The sequence below is a fragment of the Cololabis saira genome, chromosome 1 (assembly GCF_033807715.1).
Source record: "Cololabis saira isolate AMF1-May2022 chromosome 1, fColSai1.1, whole genome shotgun sequence".
Lineage (NCBI taxonomy): Eukaryota > Metazoa > Chordata > Actinopteri > Beloniformes > Belonidae > Cololabis > Cololabis saira.
This window is the reverse complement of record NC_084587.1, coordinates 26,117,517-26,138,218: the sequence shown is the minus strand read 5'-3', so window position 1 is coordinate 26,138,218 and position 20,702 is coordinate 26,117,517. Positions and strand designations below refer to the sequence as shown.

Sequence of the window (20,702 nt, the reverse complement as noted above, 5' to 3'; positions counted from 1 at the left end):
GGATGGCAGATAATTTCCTACAGCTCAACCAGGACAAAACAGAGGTTTTAGTTATTGGTCCTGAAGGCCAGAGAGAGAAACTTTTACCAAAACTACAAGATTTTAAACCTTCGAAATGTGTAAAGAACCTGGGTGTTATTTTTGACTCTGAGCTCACTTTTATTCCACACATAAAGAATATTACGAAGATAGGTTTTTACCATCTTAAGAATATAGCCAGAGTCCGCCCGTTTCTCTCTCAGGCCAGCACGGAGGTGCTGATGCATGCTTTTATCTCATGTCGTTTAGATTATTGTAATGCCCTGCTCTCTGGTCTTCCTAAAAAGAGTATTAAGAATCTACAACTATTACAGAATTCAGCCGCTCGCGTGCTGACGAGGACCAGAGGGCGGGAGCACATTACACCTGTTTTAAAATCGCTGCATTGGCTCCCCGTCCGCTTCAGGATCGATTTTAAGGTTCTTTTACTGGTTTTTAAATGTCTTAACGGTCTTGGGCCATCTTATTTATCTGACCTGCTTTTACCGTATCAACCCTCGCGGACCCTGAGGTCCTCTGGCACCGGCCTTTTAACCATTCCTCGAACCGGGACTAAAACCCACGGTGAGGCTGCATTCAGCCATTATGGCCCCTCTTTATGGAACAGCCTGCCAGAGAACCTCAGGACCGCAGAGAACGTTGATATTTTTAAAAGGAGGCTCAAGACACACCTTTTTAGCTTGGCTTTTATCTGATCTCATTTATCTAGTCTGTTCAGCTATTTATTGTATCTATTGTATTTACTTTTTTTTTTTTAATCTTTTTTATTATCTTTAAACCTTTAATCCATTTTAGTGACTTTGTATTTTATGTTATTTATTATTCATCTTAAGTTTTGTATAGATTGTTCTAAAATGTTACACTTTTTAGGCATTTTTTTTTTTTACTTTCTTTTAATCTTTTAGTTTTTAGCTCCAGTGTTTCCTCAGGGGGGTCGTCCACACTGAGAGGTGTGTCTGCTCCGCCCATGGGGGTGTCGTCATGGGGGTCCCTCAGGCCTGGGTAGCTGGGGGTGGGACTCCACCTTCTGTGTGGGGTCTGTCCTGGTCTGTCCGGGTTGGGGGGGTCTCTGTGGCGATGCTCCTTGTGGTCATGGCCGGTGGAGCCTCTCGGTGTGGACGGCCACCCATAGGTAGTGTTTTCCTCACCTGGATCGTTAGTGCTAAGCCATGTCACCAGTCCACTTACTGTGTGTGTGTGTGTGTGTGGGCGTGTGAGTGTATGCACATGTGTATGAGTGTGAGTGAGGGTGTGTGTATGTGTGGGGGGTGGGGTCGTATGGGATGTTTTAAATTGTACTTTTGATTGTTATTTTATTTTTGTATGTAAAGCACCATGAGTTGCACTTACACTGCATGAGTTGGTGCTATACAAATAAATAAAGTTTAAGTTTAAGTTTAAGTATGTTATTACGGTTGAGCAATCTTGGGGTTAATCTTATTAACCCCATCAATGGAAACTTAGTCCATATTTATGTGTGTAATAATGTGTGATATTGTTACAATATTTGACGAAAAATAACAAGAAAAAGCATTGTAGATCCCATCTAGAGGCAAGAATGTAAGACGGCATTGCACTATTATAAATGTTACCTGTATCCTTCACACCATGCCTGGCTGTAGAGTGGCCTCACAGGTAAGAGGTCCAGGCTCAAATCCTTGTTGGGGCCTTAATGTGTGGAGTTGGCATGTTGTCCATGTGGCTGTATGGGGTTTCTTCTGGAACCCTGGCTTCTGCCACAGTCCAGAAACAGAAATGTTTACCTCTCATCCAGTGACAGTTGGGATAAGCTCCAGCAGAGCCCAGTGGTTAGTTGAGCTTTGTGTAAAGACTGGACCAGCAGCTAGCCTGGCTCCATGGAATGTAATCACTAAATCAGTAAAGTTCACGAACCATACTGTCAATTGTGATAATAGATTGCTGTATTGGTTTTATCCAAGGGGCAATATTCCAACTTCTGGGTTGTGTCCAGTGTGTTAGTAAGAAAAGCTGCAGTTCCTCGACTGACCACGAGGAGTTCAATCAATCAAGACTCCCATGTTAAAACTTCCAAATTTGTGAAATAAGTAAGCATACTTACAGCCAGGTTCAAAAAACAGTTTTGGTCTCCACAGATACATGTAGATTTCAGGTCCATGACAACTGAGGTGGGGTGATTTTTTTTAGATTTTTTTAAATTAAATAAATTAAGGATGTAGCCTTTTGATTGACAATGAGCGTAACCAATGGCTCGCTGTCATCTCTTTTCAACTGAGAGCCTCTTTGCTGTGAAAAATGACATAACAGTGTCATGATTTAAGCCTTAAGGATTTTATGGTTGGGCTTTGAGTTGTATTTCTTGTGTTATACTTGGTTCTTTAGCTTTGGTGTTTCTGTGAGGATCTGGGTTCGGTTTGGTGGTGTTCTTGGGTTTTGTCTTGTTTCATGCCTCTGTCCTCTCATGTTTCTGTTAATCTCACTTCGTGTTTTATTTTAGGACTGTCTTTGTCTTGTTGTTTCCCTGGCCTCATCTCCCTGATTGTTTGCACCTGCTTCTTGTCAAGCCTGTGAGTATATTGTCTTGTCTTTCCCTACCTCCCTGCTGGCCTGTCTATTTTTAAACCTCTCTATTTGCTTTTCTATCTGGCATTTTCTTTGGATTCCCGCATGTGCAGTGCATTTTCTGCTAAATAAAATACCTAGTTTTTACTCCTGCTGTTGCCATCTCCTGCATTTGGGTACCACAACCAAAATCATAACAAACAAAGCAAAGTCATTCACAGTTGAACCTGTTTGTTTTTGCTTTTAAATGTACTGACAGACTGTTGTGACTGACTGTGGGTTGATCCAGCAGAGTCTTGGCAGCATGTAGTTTGTGTGCAGGTACACGAGTTTATGTATATAGAGAATAGAAATTAGTTGTTTTTTTTTTACTTTTCCTAATTATGAAGTGCTCGTTCAAAAGGAGCCATAAGGTTTCTATATATGTTGTATATTTATTTGAACACCCTGAGAGGATTTGCTTGTTGTGCTTTATCAGCTTTGTTTTTTATCAAGTTTCATTGGTATTTGGATTACAGATTTACTCTGAAGCAACGCAGGTGTTTTCAGATACACTGACTGATTAGAGCTGCTCTCGTGAAGGTACAAGAAGAAACACACTGGAATAAGATTATGTGAACTGATTTACATGGTTTAATGAAAATATCAAAGGCATTATTTATACCAGTGAAACAAGAGCAATATCAATCATTAACGAAAAGACTTTGTACAACAAATGATGTAAAACATGTTTTACTTGGTTCCTATAGTGATTTGTTTGGTAATTTAAATAATCATAAACATTGACAAAGAAATACAGAAAAAAAATCATAATTATATACAAAAAACTTATATTGCGATATATATAAAATAGAGTTCTCAAATTCATTGCCATCTGCTTCAATTGGAGCAGATGAAAAGTGACTCTCTTCCTTATTACATATTAATTAACACCCCTTAGAAAATTCGAAAGTGCAAAACTCAGAACAGTTAACACTTAGGCTTTTTCCTGATTAGTCTGTCAATGTTTTAGGCTGTAGACAACACTAAAAATACTTTTAAAGAATTCCACAAAATGTTCAGCTCGTAAACCCACAGACTATCTTGCTGTCTAATATCATAAATAAGTAATATGAAGTATTTTATTAGTTTTCATGCCTGTATGTTTAAAGAGCGAGTTTAAATGTGTCCAACTGTGATAGGTTGATACAGCAGAAAAGAGTCGAAATGTTCACATCTTCTAAAAAGTTCTCCATTAGCCTGTCTGTCTAGCTCCACATTCATTCTTTGCTGTGCAAACATCACCTAACACTTAAATCACAGTGGGCTGCTTACCGTTTTATTCATGAATTTCCCTGTACTGCCATATAAATGTGTTGTGAACACTTGAAGTAGCTGAAAAAGCAGCTGCTTTATGAATCCCGATGGTGTCATTTCGTATAAACATGCAGGTGCCTTCCACAATGTGGACAGGAATGATGCACGTCCTGTAGTCCGCGTAGCATCAGTGGGATCAGGCAGAATCCACAGATCAACCTGCAGCACAGATGTAGAAAACATACATAAAGCACCTGCGGCGGGTTCAGCACATTCACTTTCAGATATCTTGTGTGTATGTTCTGTTCTTACCCCATCAAAGCAATAAAAATACATGCACACCAAGCAGCAGTCCCAGGTGAGTATGTGACTTTACTGGTGACGAGGTGTCGGCAGTGCGGACAGCGTACCAGACCAGGAGCATCTCTTAGAGCCTGCACTGAAATGGCGACAGGCTGCGGCTGGGACACTACTACTACAGTCTGAGCTTGTCTGCTGTTGACACCAACACCAACTACCATCAAGAGAACAAAAAGGAATATCAAATGTTTTTTTTTAGCACATAGTAAAGTTAGTCAAGATGCAATTGATATAACATAATACCTTGAGTAAGGGGATGGACTGTGACCCCAGAGTTGTATGGTGGTGGGATCACAACAGTTGGCACAGTGGGTGTAGTTAGGATAGGAAAAAGATCTGGCTGGACTGTTAAAAGAAACATGGACCCACGTTACGATTTGAAGACACCATTTACATGCAAAAATGAAAACACATGTCTACCAACTTGAAAAACAGAAGAATGGCTCCACATCTACGTTTGTTCAGTCTAACAGTTAGACTCTAACAGTTCAACTGTGTCTCACAGCCAACATCTGGAAGAGACCGCTTATTTCAATGCCCATTTTCATCTTTGTTACTGTACTTTTTTTTGTTGAACATTTGTGTTGTAAACATTCTACATGTTTATGTCCGTTTAGGCAACAGAGACGTTGTATGAGAAGAAGTACATTAAGGGAAATGGGGAGTTCTGGAGGAGGCATGTTTTCAAGAGATTGTTGAAGATACAGAGGGGCATCAGATAAATACACATCAGCAGTCCTATATTATCCTCTCTAATATATTTCACATCATTGTGCCCTGGTGTGCCCACAACTGACACAGACCATGTTAATCGAGGCATTACTACTGTATGTCTCTGTAGCTGAGGTATAACTTGCCCTGACCCTGATATGAACATGTTTGACCCCAGGTCTCCCATAGCAACGGCAATGAGATTACCACTGCAATATCCAGCTGTAGCCTCTCAGCCAGATTGTTGCAAAGAGTAGCTGTGGATATCGATTCCAAAGTGGATCAATGATCAGCCACTTCCTCTACATGGATAACATCAACCTTTATGCCAAGAGTGAGCAAACATCAAGTCACTGATCTACCTCACAAAGACATCAGAATGTTACACAGGCTGGATAAATGCCCTCATATGAGGAGCAAAATGATCAAATCCGAGGAGGATGAGCTGCCAGAGGGGAATATATCAGATGTTCAGGGCAGCTGCAAATACCTGGGGATTCCACAAGCACATGGCAACAATGAGGAGGCTGCAAGGAAGTCAGCCACGGCCAAATAGAGGGAATGCGCATGATGTCACAGATGCGACTTCACAGCGGGTTACGCCCACTGAGTGGCAGAAAGACTGAGTGGCAGCGTAAACTTTCAGTTTGAGCACAAGCGAAAACATCTAAAATGGGAAAGAGCTGTTGTGCGATCGACTCTACTCATAGATTTAGCAAGGAATCTGAGTTATCGTTTTACAGACTGTCGAAAAATAAGCTTAGGAGAGACAAATGGATCGCTGCAATTCGCAGAAACAACTGGATTCCAGGCACCGAAACGTGGATTTGCGGTTCCCATTTTGTATCAGGTAATGTTGGATTTTTGGGTAGCTAACGTTAAATGGTCAAATCATAAAGTTCGGTGTCCTCATCACTTTGATTTCGCCAACAAATCCTGCCTTGAAGTAGGACCAAGTGTTTGTATGCCTTCAAGCTCTGCTTCATGTAGAAATTAAGTACTGTACATATAAATATCAGGAAACTCGATTCGTGGCCAAATATTAATGTCCATGGACCACTGGTTCTTCTGGTAACTGTACGGGTCACTGTCAAGTCCAACTGCCTTTAATTTAAGCCGATAATCGGCTGTTATCCCGTCTTTTCCACAGTGTGCCCTACTAGTTGCAGCCATTTTTACTGATGTTTTGCCACTCAGTGCGAGTAAAGGGACGTGGTCCAGTGGGGACGTGACGTCAACGCATACCCTCTATACCTGAAGTGAGTAAGGCAGATCCTGAAGGGCCAGCTGAATGGAAGAACAAAGTCTAGGGCCATTTAACATATGCCCTACCAGTAATCAGGTACCCACGGATATAGTAAACTGGCCACAGAAAGAGATGGAAGCCATTTACATCAAGACAAGAAAACTCGTACAATGCAGGGAGGATTTCACGCCAAGCCCACCACCATGAGACTCTACGTGAAGCTGAAAGAGGGAGGCCATGGATTAGTGAGTGTCAGAGACACCATCCTAGCAGTGGCTTGATAAGGCTGGTCTGAAGGACAGCACAAGAACAAGCTTTGAGCACAAAAGCCATAGAGTTCGGTGTCTAGCACACCAGAACAACATCAGTAGATGTAGTAGAGGACCCAAGCCTGGACAGGCCAACCGCCCACAGAGGAATGGGCAAGGGTGGAGGTTTTTATTATCATTATTTATTGTCCATAAATTCATAGCTTGACACTGAGTGAATCTTTGCAAGGAAAATACAGTTGAGTGGAACTGATCGACGATAAATAAAAGGGCTTTCTGGTTTTGTCTGCTCAAGCTGTCTATTTTATACAAAAATATTGTATTTCTGCTTTCACAGGCTAACAACGTGTAAGCTGGAAAAAAGCTGACAAAGTAAAAAGCTTAGACACATAATAATCGAAACAAAGAGCATTTTATGAAGACATGTTATGTTTGCAACACATACAGTACTCCAGAAAACACAGAATGTACTGCACACTCTACTGCACACCTGCAACATATGCAGTTCAATGTGTAGTATACCACTGTAAAACCAATGTAGTTTTGATAATCATATGGCATTTGTTGCCCAGTACATAGTTGGATACACCATAAAAGGTAGACTGATCAGTTGCATTCTGGGAATGGTCTACGGAAGTGGGAGACCATTTGAGCAATGTTTTGGACAATTGGGCAAAATTATTATTTAAATAGTTTAGTATGTGGTGTCGAAAACAAAGTTAGGTTCAGCCTTTAGTCAGACAATTTAGTTGAAAACCAGGCACTTTATGTGAACAGAAAAGGTCTAGAACAGGGGTCGGCAACCCAAAATGTTGAAAGAGCCATCTTGGACCAAAAACACAAAAAACAAATATGTCTGGAGCCGCAAAAAATGAAAAGTCTTGTATAAGCCTTGGAATGAAGACAACACATGCTGCATGTATCTATATTAGTTATAAATGTCGAGATTAATGTTGAAGTACAATCTTGAGAAAAAAGTCAAAATGTCGAGAAAAAAGTCAAAATGTCGAGAAAATAGTTGAAATGTTGAGAAAAAAGTCGAAATGTCGAGATTAAAAATAAAAGGAAAAAGGAAGGAAAAAAGATAAAAAAAGGAAAAAAAGAAGAAAAAAAGGAAAAAGAGAAAAAAGGGGAAAAAAAGAATAGAAGAAAAAAAGGAAAAAAAGGTCAAACATTTTTGAAAAAGCTCCAAAAAAAAAGAAGAAAAAAAGAAGAAAAAAAGGAAGAAAAAAAGAGAAAAAAGGAGAAAAAAAGAAAAGAAGAAAAAAAGGAAAAAAGAAAAAAAAGAAGAAAAAAAGGGGAAAAAAAGGTCAAACATTTTTGAAAAAAGCTCAAGGGAGCCACTAGGGCGGCGCTAAAGAGCCACATGCGGCTCTAGAGCCGCGGGTTGACGATCCCTGGTCTAGAATATTATAAAAAATAATAAAATAAACTTATCGTGGGTTTAGTCAATATTTTGAGTTGATTCCAGAAATAAAGCAAGAGAAATAAGTCACCATGTTAGATCTTACTTGCTTCTCCATAGGCTGGAGGAGGTGTGGAGGGAGAAAACAAGGAGTTGTCGTAAGCAGGTGGAGCAACACAGTTAAAGCCCTCTGTGCCGTGAGCAGGAGGATGGTGGCTGGCCTCCTCATACGAAGGGGGTTCCATTAGAAAACCATCTAGTCAAACAAGATGCTGCTGATAGTGAGGCGAAACACAGAGGTCTAGATGAGAGCAAGGTCAAGAGCAAAAAAAGTCAATCATACTGACAATGTGCCTTTGGAACATCTTTACGTTGTTTACATTTACATCAGTGCTTGTTGAAATGTCTGATGTATATTTTAGCTCCTTCTGCTGGGGTGTTGACATACGAAAGAAGGTTTGAGTTTGTTTTGTTGTATGGATCGAAAACTGAGGGCCGTCATTTCTGATGTAGGGCTGCCTCACTGAACTGGATCCAACAACAATAACAGGCTAATTGTTGTTTTCGGACTGTGATGTCACATGTTGCCTTACACCGATTCTAGTGTGGAGGCATCACACACACACACATACACACACACACACACACACACACACACACACACACACACACACACACACACACACACACACACACACACACACACACACACACACACACACACACACACACACACATACATACATACATACATACACACATACATACATACATACATATATACACAGACACTTATTGTTGTAATAAATTCACACATTATCTATACTGTCTTATTCCAATAGTTTATCTCAGCTCTCTTGTGTCGTAACCAATAATGTCGTAACCCAGGCCATAAACTGGGTCATAAGTAGTAAACCAAGTCAGGTAATACAAGTCTGCAACTGTGAGGATGTTGTAAAGAGACAGTGGTCTCTGGTTTTGGTTTACTGTAGACTCTGTGTGTCTAACTTTGAGTGACTTCTCCCTTTCTGTTGAGATGAGGGTTATATGGGGAGGAGGTCTTCTCCCCCATCAGACACTGTTAAAACAGTGGAGCACCTCAGACAGATACCAGAGTGTGTGTACCAACTGCTCCCCTTGCAAGTAACCAGTCACACGTCTATCGCAGGGCAACATTAAAACCAACAACCACACTACACACTTATCCATGAGCAATTTAGAATCATCAATCAATCAGAGGGAGAGAACTGGAGAGAAACCCCCCTCAAGCACGAGGAGAACATTCAAACTTCACACACAAAGATTTAAACCAGTAATCTTCTTGTTGTGAGGCAATAGGGCTAACAATCAAGCCACATTCAATTCAATTCAAATCACACACACACACACACACACACACACACACACACACACACACACACACACACACACAAATATATATATATATATATATATATATATATATATATATATATATATATATATATATATATATATATATATATATATATATATATATATATATCATACAGAACACCCCTGACAACAAATACAACAGATTCTGATTCAGCCATCCCTCATAATTACAATACTTTTAAAGTTTAACATTTTCAACACAGCATGAACCAAATGATCCCTAAATCATTAGGGAGAACATCGCCTCACATAAGTAGCTACCACGGCTCACCCGGGGCTCATCTCCCCTCCTATGTTCCTATGTAAGACACGTTCAAGTCCTGGTTCCTGATCCAAACAGCCACAGACATATATACACGTTCTTCTTAAATACAGCCTCAAAGACTGAGGCTTCCTAACCCACTAATTAAATATTATGATGTCTGTATTTTGATCTCTAAGAGCAATGGTCTTACCTTGTAGTAGGAAGGAAGTGTAACTGGCAGGAGAAAACACGTACTATGTCGATGACATCACAGCCTGCTAAACTTGTTTTAGTCTGGAATGTGAAAAATGTAACTTGTCACACACTAAAACCAGCCCTCCTGGTTTCCTGGTTCCTGGTTTCGCAGAGACATCCCCTTCATTAAAAGGTGAACTTCCTTTTTTCCCTGATTTTATTCTTTTCCATTTGATCAAGGCTAAATAGAGGCAGTGACATAATGACTTGGTATATTACTTTGAAAAACTGTAGAAAAATTAAATGTAAAGTTTAGCCAGCAAACCCCCTCTGTCATTTTCAACACTACTCTCTTTTTAAATTATTGTTTAAATATAAGAAATACAACTGTATTCTATATTTCAACCTAATTTCTTCATTTTTCTGCTTCTTTCTCCTCCATTTCCACTTATTTGCTCCTCCATTGACACCCTGCCTCATCACCTTTAAATTATTTGCTGATTCATGGAAGCCCTGATCGGGGTGGATCTCGTAACACATTTTTGGCTAAAAAGAACGCCAGACATGTCAAATACCATTGCAATGAAAGTGTATTGTTTGTTTTTATTTTATTTTTTAGGTCATGCTGTCAAATGCAACATTTACCAAAGCATTACAATCTGAAACTGCTTTAACACACATTTGAAAACATAAAAAATGGCCATAGGCTTCATGCAGGAACGGAGTTTGAAAGAACATCAAGAGTTCGGAGTTAGGAGCTCATTCACAAGAGACAAGAGTATGGACCAGTTTTAAACCAGTATAACTTTTATTAAGAAAACAGAAAGATGCTACATTGATCTTAATTGGCCAGAAGTTTACTTTACAGCTCATCTTTGGATGTTTGGCTGTCTTGTTCATCTGAAGTCCCATCCTGTTAGCAAGAAAAAAGGTGAGAGCTGTTTGTCTAGATCAACAATTAGGGGGAAAATGCATATACATTTAAGTTACAGCTAAAACAAACCTTGCTAAGATCTTCATCACTACCCTCTGCTTTTTCATCTTCATCTTGACCATCCTCATCACTTGCCTCAGTTGGCAACACACCTCCGTTATCCAGGAATGTAGAAAACGTCTCCAAATCCCTTTTTCCAGCGTAATTGATCACCTAAGAGAAAATAAGATCTCAGGGCGATCTGTGCAGCTGCAGTGTGTTAGTGCGTGAAAGAGAGAGAGTGTATGTACCTCTTTGCCACCAGCTGGGAAATATTTTAGTGTTGGAAATCCATCAATCGCAACAGACTCCACCTCGTTGGCCGTGGCGTCCATCTTTGCTATGACAATATCATCACGGTCAGCATATTTCTCAGCCAACTTTTCCCAGATGGGAGCCAGTTCTTTGCAGTGTCCACACCATGGAGCATCTGCACACACACACACACACACACACACACACACATACAAACACTGTTAGGAGTTGAAATGGTTGAAATCTTGAGGTTACTGCAACCTGCCTGTAAGATATTTCTGGTTATGTCAACGTGCCTCGTCATTTCTTTAAAGGTTTAGGAAAGACTGATCCTTATTCATCATAATTTCTTTTTCAAGGTAAGCATATTCAGGGAAACACTCTGAGACATTTAAATTGAGTTTTTCTCACATATTGTTGTATAACAGAAAGATGTGATCCTGTCCAAAGTGGTTGATGGCTAACACAATGTAGAAAACCCAAATGGGAAAAAAGCAACGTGATCATCAAAGTTTGCAGCTGACTTACAGAACTCAACGAAGACATTTTTGTCCTGGTCCAGAGCTATAGACTCAAAGTTCTTGCCCACCAGGACTTTAACTGGTTCTTTGTCCCAGTCCTCTGGGATCTCCTCAGATCGATAGTATGGCTGCAAATTCAAAACAGGTCCAGGTTTCTGTGTTCAGGGTTGATGTGGGATTTAATATGAAAGGAGCGTGTGTTTCTATGTGTGCGTTACCTTCGCAGAACCATCTACAACCTCCTTGCACAACTGTCGCAGGGAACTTGCTGTCAGATCCCCAGAGGCGATGCTGAACTTCTGCTGTGTGTCCATACTGACGACGCGTGCAGTAGGCACGTCGCTCTCAGACACTCCAAAGTATTTTAGCACGTGGGAAATATTATCTGTCACATCAATCATAATGAAAAGCATCTGTGTAACACACACAAACACACAGAGTTGTGTTAGTGTGACTTAAAAGAATATATGCTGATGATTAACCTTAAAATGTAATGATTTTACTTATGTGAACAGGATCCCTAAATGACAAACGTGAATAGACCCAGTTATTACCTTTCCCTTGAACTCTCTGGCGACCGTCCTGGTCTCATCCACCAGGGTCATGTGACTCTTCACAGTGGAGTTGATGAACAGCAGGCTGTGCAGGAGGATAGGAGAGGAGAAGATCTTATCTGCCGTCTGAAACACACACACACAGAAAAATTGTAGTATACCATCATTTTCTATTTTTTTATATTCTCAGTCATGTGTGTGAGGATGTGTGTGTTACCTCCTGCTTGAAGCGGATGATCAGCTCCAGACTGTTTTCATTGATGAAGGTGGTCAGGTTGCGTTTGTCAAGTGTGCCTTCTTCTGACAACGCAAAGTCTGCTCTGCCATCGTCAAACTGGAAAACACACAGCGTTTTATGAACATACTGTAACCTACACTGTAAAAACTAAGACTGTAAAAATGCCTAATTTCTAAAAAATTAGAAGACTTTTAGGAATTCTGGTCAATAATTTTTTTCTTACAGTGGAATATATTCTTGTATTTTACCTGCGCTGATACATTTTTTCTTTTTCTCACAATCGATTGTTGATATACTAAAATAAGAGTAACGGTTGTCATAGTTGCTGATTTTTGGCTTTTCCTTATTTATATAAAAGTCAAAGAATGATGAATACCAACCCTGTGTGGGTATATAAATTTGAACATTAAACAAAAACAAACATCTAAAACTACATATTTTTTTAACACAAAACTAAGACAGAACTATCTGAAGTTTAAGCTGAACATTAGATATGAACAAATATTTCTTACTTGCCATTTTACGTCTTTTGCATCTGTTTTGTCATAAATGTGATGTTTTCTCTTTCCATTCTTTTTCTTATTTCACTATAATATTTTTATGCAGATGCATATTCAGCTCAGCCCTGACTCTAATTTATGAAGTCAGACAACACTAAGAATACAAATATATCCATGTGAATGCCTTTAGATTTCAAACAGGAACATAGTGCATTTTTGAGCAGCAGATGGCAGCAGAGCTACCACAATGAAGCACCTTTCTTGATCTTCCTACCTTTTTGAAGAGCACCACTGAGTTGTCTTTCACCTCGTACTTCTTGAAAACATCAGGAGATGTTGTAAATGCAAACTCCGTTTCAGTCTGATCAAAAGCAGCTTCCTTGAACACCTTGGTTGCTTCACTTTCCAGACTCTGCAAAAAGGACCAAGAGTGAAACAATGCAGTTATTTAACACTGTAATGTCCTAAATCCTAAAAACTTCGATAAAGCAATTGATACCACCTCATATCAGCCACAAAATATGAGTTAATACACTGTCATCAGTATTTATATAACAAAACGAAATCAGTAATGAAGAACCAATGTGAGAAAAATGAATTACAGTACTTTAAAGTAAAGTAAAAGGATGAGCAGCAGTCGAGTGCTGCTAACAAAATGTACTTGATTAAATGAACATCGGCAAACGTGATCACTTCTTTAAAACCACACATTTTGGTAGCTTGCTGTTGCATTCGGGGGAGGGAAAACATAATGTCAAGAAGGAAAGAAACCAGCAATCAGTCCATCAGGCTGGAAATTATTGTAAAGCCATGCCAAATAATTTAGACCACTTAGAGTGAGAATTAATATTCACAAGTTGTAAACTTTCAAGACAGTTGCCAATAGTTCCAGTAGTGGATGTCCCAGCACGTTTACCAGACAGGGTTCAATCTCGTCAAATCTGTTTTGACAAACAAAACCAAAGTAGAAATGTCCGGGTTGTGATGCCGTTGGGGAAAATGAAACATCACAGCACAAACGCACATTTCCAGCTTTTAAGCACGGTGGTCGTGGATGAGTGATTTGGGGCACCATGAACTCTTCAGTGTAACAATTCAAGTGTGAAATGTGAGGCTGCTTTTCAGATAACTAAAGCTTGAACAAACCCGGGCATGACTCTGGACAATGAGGTCAAGCTTAACAACCAATCTACAACAGAATGGCTAAAACAAAGAAAAGAGTGAAGGTGTTGCAATGGACGTTAACACTTTAACCCAATCAAATTCTGTGTAGAGGTCTTCATCAAGAGATTAGTACATTTTTTCATGAACTGGTGCAATATTTTGAAGAGATGAGAGCAAATAAAAAGTGTAAACAATTTAAAGTTATTGCTGCTAAAGGTCTAAAAAAAATACTGAAACATGGGTTGTACACTGCTGCTGCCTGTTTGGCTCAGTTTTGTTCATTAAATAATGATCTGCTCTAACATGTTGTATTGTACCTTCAACTACGTTCACACTGCAGGTCTCAATGCTCAAATCCGATTTTTTTGGGTGGTCGTTTTATTCATTTTCATTTTAATGCGACCGTAAGTGTGAACGGTACACAGCCCTGATGTGACAAGAATGTGTAGTGGAAAACATGACGTCACGTAGTGCGTGGTGTTTACAGAAGTAAATATGGATGCTTCACGTCTTTGTCTAGCAATTTGGAAGTACTTGCACAGTCAGAACCAACCAAAATTATGCCAAACTGATGAAGGAAAGAAGGAGAGTGAGAAAAAGGAGAGGACAAAGGTTAACCAGTGCAGAATCGGAACGTTTGTCTCACTTCTGTGACGTCAAATTCAGAAGAAAAGCGACATGCAACCGACACAGATCAGATATGTATCCGATTTAGGTCCGATTTAGTTCACTTACAACTGGTCCTACTTCATAGTTTCCTAATATACATTTGTAGAAGCAACATTGCTATCACGGTTACTGGGAAAATGTAGCTGAGAAAGGGCCATATATGGTATTTTTGTGCAGAGTGAAGGGATTCACCCAGAATCACTTTGCTTTATATATTAAATATGACAATGCTGAATAGCTGAACAATAAAACAACTTACATCAAAGAACCCTACAACAGTGATGTTATGTGCACTGATGAAGTCGGCAGCAGAGCCTACAGAGGTGAGCTCTAGGGCACCAGGGCCAGCGCGGCGCTTCATCCACTGGATTATTCCCACCGCCGACCTCTTACCTGGAAAACAAACCCACAAATCATGTAAAATCAAAAAATAATACAAATAATAACCAATGAGATAGATTAGTGTGTGAATCTTTAGCTTTAATTCATTTCAGAAATTTGAACACAGTAGTGACACAATAAATGCTCTGTGTGTGTGAGAACGTACCAGTGTAATCAATAGGCTGCTTGCGGTCTCCATTGATGAACAGTTTAAGGGTTGGGAAGCTTGCGACATCAAACTCGTCCCCCAGCTCTCTCTCGTCTATGCAGTCCACTTTGGCCAAACGCATCTCTGCCTCCTCTTTCTTCAGCTTCTCGGCAGCCTCAGCGTACAGAGGCTCCAGCTGTTTGCAGTGACCACACCAGGGAGCATCTACACACCGGCACACACATATTTTATTCCACTCACTCGTGCCCAGTTACTGAGGTTTAACCAAAGCGGCCCCTGTATTCTCTCTATCGGCTGCTCCGGTTGATACACATGAAAATAAGCTGCTGATAGCAGAAGTGGCAGTTGGGCTCAGCCTTTATCCTCTTTTTGCTCTTTTCCTTGCGGTAACCCGTCCTCCTGTAATGTTTAGCTCGTGTGTGGGAGAGTTGCTGCAGGACAACATCTGGACCGGAGAGGCCACGTCAATGAACATTTGCCAGTTGACTTTTACGCAAAATGTTTAACAGAATGTTTAAAGATCTATGATATTACTGTTTTATACTGTAATGGAAATTCATCCACAGAGTTAAACCCTACTCAGCTTAATTTGATTGATTTGATTGATTTGATTGAGTATGACGATTGTAAATTTAGAATGAAAATATGATTCTTATTTTACATTTCTAAAATAGTATTTGTTTTATATTATGTCTTTATTATGACACAGGGGGAAAAAACGAAACAAAAATATTTCATATCTTTCATCAAACATATGTTGTAACAGTGTAAAGCACATTCCCTCACATGAGACAAAGGGATGCATAATAATGCTGGATTTAATGAACACAAAAGTGAATAAATATGATAATAATGATTTTATGATATATAAATGATGGTTATTACTATAATAATACTTACAGAATTCAACCAGTAAATACTTATTCTCGCTGAGAGCTCTGTCAAAGTTTTTGATGTGGAGAACCATGACATCTTTCTCTTCTTCTATCTCAGTTGTTTTCTCCTTCTTTGGCGTCTCCTCGGTTTCCTCAGCGTCTCCAGGAGTTTCCTGTGAAGTTTCTTCCTGCGTCTCTTTCTCGCCAGAGTCGTCGGACTGGACGCAGGAGACCCAGAGCAGCAGGCCCAGCAGAGTAAAGAACAGAAGCCTGTGTGTCCTCATCTTGTCTGTGTGTGTGTGTGAGCTCCTCTGGTACCTCTGCTCAGGTGTGGGAAACCTTCAGTGCACATGTTAATGAAACTCCTACATTCATTTATCTACAATGGAGAGTGTGTGTCAAAATGTTACTGGCCTTCTCTCTTATCCAATCACACACTACCCTTGCAGGAGACTCTTTTCAGCCTACACAGGCCAATCAAATGGTGCCATGTAGATATACAGTAGAATTGGCTTAACTGGCTGACCCCATCACCCACCAGATGGTAGCATTTATATACACCTTAATATGTTCACCGTTATCAGACCTTCATTTACACACGGTTTACAATTTGAATTTTGACATCAGTTATTTAATAATCACACACACCAACACCACCGAGGTCAAACCCAGTGCTTACGTGCTGCTTATTACAGTGAAACTTAAACTGGATACACTGCAAAAACAGCCCCTGTAGAAATAAATATAATATTATTCCATAAATCTATTCAAAATTGTCCTATTTTAAGCAAAACATATTTGCCAACAGGGGAAGAAAATGCTTCTTGATTAGAATATTTAAAACTATCAAAATAGTCTAAAAGTTAGTTTTTGCAGTACAGAAGGTTAAACACCAGATAATATGATCTCTGACATTTTACTCTTTTTTTTTTAACAGCTTTTTTGTGCTTAAAGTTGTGACATGTGTGCTTTGTTGCACTTTATATCAGGTTCAGTTAAAAGTCTGCACACAAGGATCCAGCATTATGCGTCTCTTTACATGATGTTCATTATGAGCCTGCAAAGACTCCACAACTGTTTTTACTTCTAACTAATCAATGTTGTTTTAAAAAAAAAATCCCTTCAGACAAACACTCGGAAACACCAATGTTACTGGTTTATTTATTTATTTTAATTCTTCAACTGAATCGCTACCAAATGCAATGCAACACAAAGGAAGTACAGCAACGTTACAAACTTTTAACTCGGAGCTAGTCAGACGGCCCCCTCAGTGGAAAATGGGATGTGAGTGACTTTTAATTCCCTCCATGCTGCAGACCCCGGCACTGAATGGGTTAAATCACTGGAGGTCAGACAGAAGATTCTCAGCAGAAGAAAATGTTTCTCACTATAAAAATGGCTCCTGACGAATTGTGGATCACATGTTTGCTTTTTCAACATGAAAAGTATTTAAAGTGTCTTTTTTTCACATTTGTGCATGTAGATTGTTTGTTTAATTGTGATTTCCTTGACAACTGGAAAGAATAAGAGTTACTTTTTCACTGTAAAAACACTTGTTTGGTTACAAGGTTTTTGTTCTGCAAACAGTAATGAAAACAATTCAGAGAGTCTTGAGCTGAAGCCGCGAGCTTCACTGACTCAACTTTATTGATATAGCTCTCGACTTCATTCATCCATAATACTGAGTACAGAGCATCCACAAACTGAAAATGGGTCCTGAGACACTTCTTTGCTTAAACTGACCCTGAAAGACAAAACTGAAGAAAAAACTGTTTTTGGGGGTTTTGTTTTCATTTTTATTGACCTTTTGTTTCACAGCTTTGAAGGACATGAATGAATCTGTTGGGGGTTTAGTGCTGCATGTGCGTGTCAATCAGCGTGTGACTGAACTCCAGGTTTGGATCCCAGTTTGCCAGCAGATCGCTGAAGTCGGGCTCTGTGCTGTCGAGAGCGTGCGTGTTGTGTGCAGGAGGGTCATAGTGCATGTGTCCGTCACTGCTGGGCTGTGCGTCGCCCTGTATAGACGTGTGCGTGATGGCACCTGTACTGCTGAAACTGACCACAGAGCAGCGGGGGACGGGTTCCGTCCAGAAGCTGAGCGGCAGATGCCGCTTGATCATCGGTTGGCCTGTGCTCTGGATCAGGCCCCTGTGGTCGAACAGTTCGGCCAGGGGCCCCAGACCCCCGCTGCCTTTGGCTACCTTGACTACTGGATCCTCAGCGCAAGTAACCAGGTTGTTTTCTTGCATGTCTGGACTTCCGTCTCTTGCAATTCTCAGCAGGTCATCATAGTATCGTAGACGCGCACTGGTTGTCTCAGAAACAGAGTCAGTGTAGATGTCACAAGGTTCCTGGTTGTCAGAGCAGCGACCGAAATACCTCTGGACATCACGACTAATGAGCTCAGCAAACCTCAGCAGCTGCGTGGTCATATCCAGAAAATTGTTAGCAGGGTTTAAAAGAAACCTATCTAAATAGTCTTCCTCATCCTGCTGAACCTCGCACTCCTCATCTTCCTCCTCTTCTTCATCTCTCTCTTCCTCATCTTCTCTTCCCTCTGGTTTTTCTCTCAGTTTCTCCTCCTCATCGTCCTTGCATGGAGAGTGCTGGAAACTCATGGGCAAATAAGACGGAGTTGGAAGCGGGATGAGGAAGCTCTTGAGGATGCTCGTGGCCATGTTGGAAACAGTGCTTCACAGGCAAACGCAGAACGGGAAAAAGTAAGAATCGAATGGGAGAGATGTTTGTTCACAAAGAAAATTTGATGAGAATGGTTGAAAATATTCCTCACCTTGTAAATCAGACTCCAGTTTCAGCTGTGTCCAGCCGGTGTCCAAGGAAACAGGTCTGGTCTGGGTCACCGATGGACCTACTGTTCTGTCTGTGCATATGTAGTACTGGTCCAGCAGGACTGCCGCTGTGTATATATATATATATAGCTCAGCACATGGCTGCAAACGTGGGTGTCCCATGTTGGATGAGGCAGCGTCCAGGACAAATATTTGCATGGCGGATTGGTCAAACACACTTTGTTTACTTTATCACTGGGCAACCAGGAAGGGGGTCCGAGCCTAATGGATCCTCTGCTAAGGGATAGTGGAGAGTTGTTACACACATGCACACAAACGCATCATTGCTTTTTTCCGTCCCTGTTATCTGGCTAGTTAAAGGATAAAAAAGCATGAAATCAAATCATATGCTGTTTTGACTTTTAGAGGGGGAACACTCTGAACCGTAATCAGCCACCGTACGCTACACTGAGATACATCCCAGCCCGATGAGACGCAGTCGTCACAACACAACGCTCTGAAGGTTATTTGGTTTATTGTTTTAGAAGTGGAATGCTTAAATAAAACAACATCCACCTTGGCATCTTCTAACCCTTGGCTCACGAGAGGCAACAATTATGGTCAGGCCCTTTAACCGATTCACTTGTGGCCCCGGACAGACTTTCAAAAATTAAAAACTCAACAAACCAATCCATCAATCCATTCCTTCTAAATGTATACATTCAATGTACAGAAGTCTTTCTTCAATAATCGACAATTGTATATGTGTATATGTGTATATGTATGTATATATGAATGAATTGAATTAATTCTTTTATTTTCGTGTCCGGACATTTAAATGACCCATCCCTCATGGGATTACACAGACACATTACATCAAAATATAACATTCCGGTGTGCAAACCACCTACTTCCAGCTACAAATAATAATAATGATAATAAGCAGCAACAAATAATGATAATAATAATAAATAAAATTAAAACAAAATAAAATAAAGTATCCCCCACTAGAAAATGAACAAAAAAAAATACAAAAAGATACAAAAAGAATACACCCACAGAAATACCGACCCACACGCACACAGCCCCCCCATACCCAAGTCCATAATTAGATCATATCATAACTCTCTCCACAACCGCCAATACCAACCCTTACAGACAATTGAACCAATCCATAGAGAAACACACACAAATTGAGGATTTTATCCCATATAAGTTACCTTTCTCCTTCTATCCCAGGCTTTAAATAAAAATTCAGAAAAAACTAAAATATTTTCAAAAAGATATTCAATTAAAACGCCTTCCTCCATACTTAACAGATCTAAATCAGGATTATAAATTCTTTCAAACAAAACGTGACGTAAATCATGATATAAAGGACAATATAAAAGAAAATTAATTTCACTCTCCACCACATTTAATTCACAGTACTGACATATTCTATCTTCCTGTTTCAATATATGTGTATATATATGTATGTATATGTATATGTATATATATATATATATATATATATATATATATATATATATATATATATATATATATATATATATATATATATACAGTAAATACACATATACTGTATCTATATATATATATATATATATATATATACAGTAAATACACATATACTGTATCTATATATATATATATATATATATATATATATATATATATATATATATATATATATATATATATATATATATATATATATATATATATATATATATATATATATATATATATATACACATATACTGTATCTATATATATACACATCAAGTTTCCTCAAGAAGCTATTTCCGTAACAATTTATCAAGGGATTGTTTTTTTGTTAATCAACATTTATGTGTCTCAGAGTGAAATACAACAATCAGTCAACATGC

The 20,702-nt window shown here is 39.5% G+C and overlaps 3 protein-coding genes across 4 annotated transcripts; all 3 read right to left on the bottom strand.

The window, feature by feature from the left end:
• Positions 1-3,268: 3,268 nt before the first annotated feature.
• si:dkeyp-75b4.8 (lipopolysaccharide-induced tumor necrosis factor-alpha factor homolog) lies at positions 3,269-9,759 on the bottom strand. 2 transcript variants are annotated; one of them, XM_061730980.1, is made up of 5 exons: positions 9,739-9,759; positions 7,974-8,142; positions 4,480-4,581; positions 4,189-4,390; positions 3,269-4,095 (listed from the first exon to the last, which is right to left on the bottom strand). In XM_061730980.1, exons 2-5 carry the CDS (start codon positions 8,110-8,112, stop codon positions 3,990-3,992), a joined length of 549 nt encoding a protein of 182 aa, XP_061586964.1. In that variant the 5' UTR covers positions 8,113-8,142; positions 9,739-9,759; the 3' UTR covers positions 3,269-3,989. The 2 variants fall into 2 exon arrangements, with proteins under 2 accessions (XP_061586964.1, XP_061586972.1); XM_061730988.1 differs by lacking the exon at positions 9,739-9,759 and adding an exon at positions 9,555-9,597 and having other exon boundaries at positions 7,974-8,139.
• A 560-nt stretch (positions 9,760-10,319) lies between these two features.
• Positions 10,320-16,359, bottom strand: pdia2 (protein disulfide isomerase family A, member 2). The gene is made up of 11 exons (XM_061730971.1): positions 16,047-16,359; positions 15,144-15,350; positions 14,856-14,989; positions 13,038-13,175; positions 12,243-12,359; positions 12,026-12,151; positions 11,690-11,884; positions 11,479-11,599; positions 10,947-11,125; positions 10,726-10,869; positions 10,320-10,635 (listed from the first exon to the last, which is right to left on the bottom strand). Exons 1-11 carry the CDS (start codon positions 16,303-16,305, stop codon positions 10,585-10,587), a joined length of 1,671 nt encoding a protein of 556 aa, XP_061586955.1. The 5' UTR covers positions 16,306-16,359; the 3' UTR covers positions 10,320-10,584.
• Positions 16,360-17,740: 1,381 nt separating this feature from the next.
• Positions 17,741-18,703, bottom strand: LOC133451815 (protein PERCC1). Its single transcript, XM_061730960.1, has one exon. It carries the CDS (start codon positions 18,697-18,699, stop codon positions 17,872-17,874), a length of 828 nt encoding a protein of 275 aa, XP_061586944.1. The 5' UTR covers positions 18,700-18,703; the 3' UTR covers positions 17,741-17,871.
• Between the last annotated feature and the right edge of the window lie 1,999 nt (positions 18,704-20,702).